The following is a 3,145-nucleotide window of genomic DNA, read 5'->3' as shown; positions in this document are numbered from 1 at the left end:
TTGCCGTGCTCAACTTCTTTCCTCTTGTGGGCGTCATCATCACATTATGGTGAATTTAGTTGTTGTGTAGCGCACTTGATAGTTGAGTGCATGAAACTTGTGCAAGTTATGTTTGTTGTCCTGATATGTTGATTTTTTGTTTTGATGAGCATGTGTTTTAGGGGTGTCATACCAGTTCTGTGGGATAAATTATTCTCTTAACTATTTTATGAAGAAATTAAATTGAAGCAGAGAAATTTTTTTTTTTAATTTTATCTTATCTTAGGTTTTGTTCCATATTAGGATGCGTGTGTTATGTTAATTTATACTGCTACTTGATAGTTCAATGAACGAACGAAATAGATAGACAAATGTTTATTATCCAATGGATAGTGTTAGGGAGTTAATGGTCTAAGTATATAATATGTATAATAGGCTAAATTTTTGATTTATCACAATATATATAAATTTTTTATACACTAAAATTAATTATTAAAATTAATTATTAATATATTTATATATAAATATATATATGATTTAAGTTTAACGGTTGATTTTAGTAATTTTAGTATAAACGCAGTATAATATATTTTCATACGGTAAAAGAGCAATTCCAGTTTTTATAAATATAAATCTTTATGGGTAGAAAACAAAAAATGTAAAAGCAGTTTCATTCTAAACCATAGAAAAAGAATATTTAAGGGTGGTACTCCGCTCCTAAATTATTAATCACCATATGTGGCCAAACTGGTTTTCTTCTAGTGCTTTGCATGGAATCCAACAAAGTCATGTGACCACATACAGGATACAGCTGACACGCGTGCAGAATTAAAGCTGATAAGGATAGAGCAGTCCTTTTCCATACACACGTGATTGCCTTTAAATTAGAAAAATCTCTTCAATATGACAATATCCGGCTAATTTTTTTTATACGAAAAAATTATTTGTGTTTTTGTTAAAAATGTGAGTATTTAGTGTAATTATAAATGAGTAGATTTTTTAGGTAGAAAGTCAACATATGAGAGAATGTATTGGACACATGGCAGTATTTCGATTAATATGTAAGGAGTATGTTAGACACATGATAGCATTTTAATCAACACGTGGAAACGTGTTGCACTACGTGAACGTATTGCACAATATCCATAAGACTATAAAATACTTTAAATATCAATATTCAACTAAAATAGTATCTCTCTTTCCATATTAAAAATAATTTATGACAATATCCATTTCAACTTATATATCCCACAGTTATATTAACTTATATATATATAACATTTTTTCTTTTTTCATAAAAGTTTTTATAATATTATTAGATGGTCAATAAAGTAAGTTTTTTATTAAGAAAAAAGAAATGTATCATTTCATTATTGTTGTAAAGATATTTTACTAATCTTATTTTCAAACTTAAAATTATAAATTTTACTAAACCATTTTTAGTATATATACATAATAATATATATAATTTTCAAAAACCAAAGAAAGATTCAAATTTAATAATTACAATGAGAAATAACAAATAATATTTGTATTATCTTTTATGCACATATTTTTTATTTATAAGGAGTGCTAGGGTTAGCAACTTTTGTGATTTGTAGCTATCAAGTAGTCATTAATGATGTTTTTAATAATGTGAGATTTCATCCAATAGTGTATGATTATTTATTATTTTTTTTTTGCTGATTACATGCTTGTCAGAATTTAATAAAGTTGCTGGCCCTAGATATTTTCTTTATTTATCTTTCTTTTATAATACAAAAAATAATTTTTTTATATTTTCTAAGTTATTATCAATTTTTTACTATTAAAAATAAAAAAGTTTATGAAAGAAATATAAACGTGCGTAATAATACATGATCACTCATTATAAATTAAGTCTCTAGTTGTTCTTTCCTCTTCACCAGAGTCCTAACCTTAAGAGTTATACACAGCGAAAGAGAGTGAATTAGGAGTTGAAGAACAGAAGATGGTTGCCAAGGTAGCACTGTTGCTTTTCCTTGTGGGACTTTCAGCCACCGTTGAAGCTGTCCGCCTTGACCCAAGCTTGATGCTCTCACAGGTGAGCGTATGTCCAGAAAATTTTAATAGTAACAAAAACAATACAATACAATTTTACAAATTTTTATCTCAGCATAATCTCAAACTACGATAGGACAGAAAGATAAAAATTAATCGTGTATCTTAAAAATCAGTTATCGAATATAAAATATATATTAAAAATAAATTAAATAATATATATATATTTAAATATAAATATATAATAAGAGTGATATTAGGTGTGCATGGTATTTTTGGATAAAAACACATAAATTCGTATATTTTTAAACAAATTTGGTATCTTAAAAAACAGGTGATAAACAATATTGGCGAAGCATCATCATCTTCAGACGACAATGTTTGCTGCAATGGCTGTCTATGCGACCGTAGGGCCCCACCATATTTCGAGTGTGTTTGTGTTGACACGTTCGATCATTGCCCTGCGTCTTGCAACTCCTGCGTTTGCACAAGGTCTAATCCTCCACAGTGCCGTTGCACCGACAAAACTCAAGGCCGTTGCCCTGTAACAGAATGTCGTTCTTGAAGCAATTAAGTTCCCTTAATAAATAATAAATTGCATATGCAGTGTAACTTGCATATTGCAATGTATGTGATGATGAGGCAAAGTCACCTTAGACTTTGTTTTCATGTATGGAAAATCATGAATAAAATTGCTTCCTTAAGATAAACATTAGTATTATTGATGTCCATGCATTTATTGTTTATGTTGTTTGTTTAACCTTTTATTAATAACCTTATTAACACAAATTAACGAACTTTAGTTAATAACCTTAGTTAACCAACCTAATTAATTGATTCCAAATAAAAAGGGAATATATCTCGTTTAGATTTGTTCTGATAAGACCCAGCAGATTTGTTCTTGCACTCATCATCATTACCATAATCAAATCAACAACAACCACACATTTCCGATCCATTGCCCATTGGTATGGTGGTATGGACATCGCAACTACCTGTGGCTACTGGCTACCAAAGCCCTGTTGGAACTCGTTAGTTGTTACTGTTTCAGTGTGCAACTTTCCAAGTTTGGAATTGGGACTATCATCAGTGGGTGAGCTCAAAACAAAATTTTGGGGTTAGATAGAAGATAATTATCAAGATGCTT

General features: G+C 29.3%; 1 protein-coding gene across 1 annotated transcript; it reads left to right on the top strand.

Annotated features, from left to right (window-relative positions):
- The first annotated feature begins 1,869 nt into the window (after positions 1 to 1,869).
- Positions 1,870 to 2,708, top strand: LOC107466014 (Bowman-Birk type proteinase inhibitor A-II). Its single transcript, XM_016084991.3, has 2 exons — positions 1,870 to 2,041; positions 2,333 to 2,708. Exons 1-2 carry the CDS (start codon positions 1,949 to 1,951, stop codon positions 2,561 to 2,563), a joined length of 324 nt encoding a protein of 107 aa, XP_015940477.1. The 5' UTR covers positions 1,870 to 1,948; the 3' UTR covers positions 2,564 to 2,708.
- The last annotated feature ends 437 nt before the right edge of the window (positions 2,709 to 3,145 follow it).

This window comes from Arachis duranensis, chromosome 9, assembly GCF_000817695.3.
Source record: "Arachis duranensis cultivar V14167 chromosome 9, aradu.V14167.gnm2.J7QH, whole genome shotgun sequence".
Lineage (NCBI taxonomy): Eukaryota > Viridiplantae > Streptophyta > Magnoliopsida > Fabales > Fabaceae > Arachis > Arachis duranensis.
The sequence above is the reverse complement of the archived record's forward strand: the minus strand, read 5'-3'. Positions and strand labels throughout refer to the sequence as shown.

Coding starts and splice junctions, on each gene's coding strand:
- LOC107466014 (XM_016084991.3), top strand. CDS start 1,949: ATGGTTGCCAAGGTAGCACTGTTGCTTTTCCTTGTGGGACTTTCAGCC. Junction 2,042..2,332: donor CAAGCTTGATGCTCTCACAG/GTGAGCGTATGT, acceptor CTTAAAAAACAG/GTGATAAACAATATTGGCGA.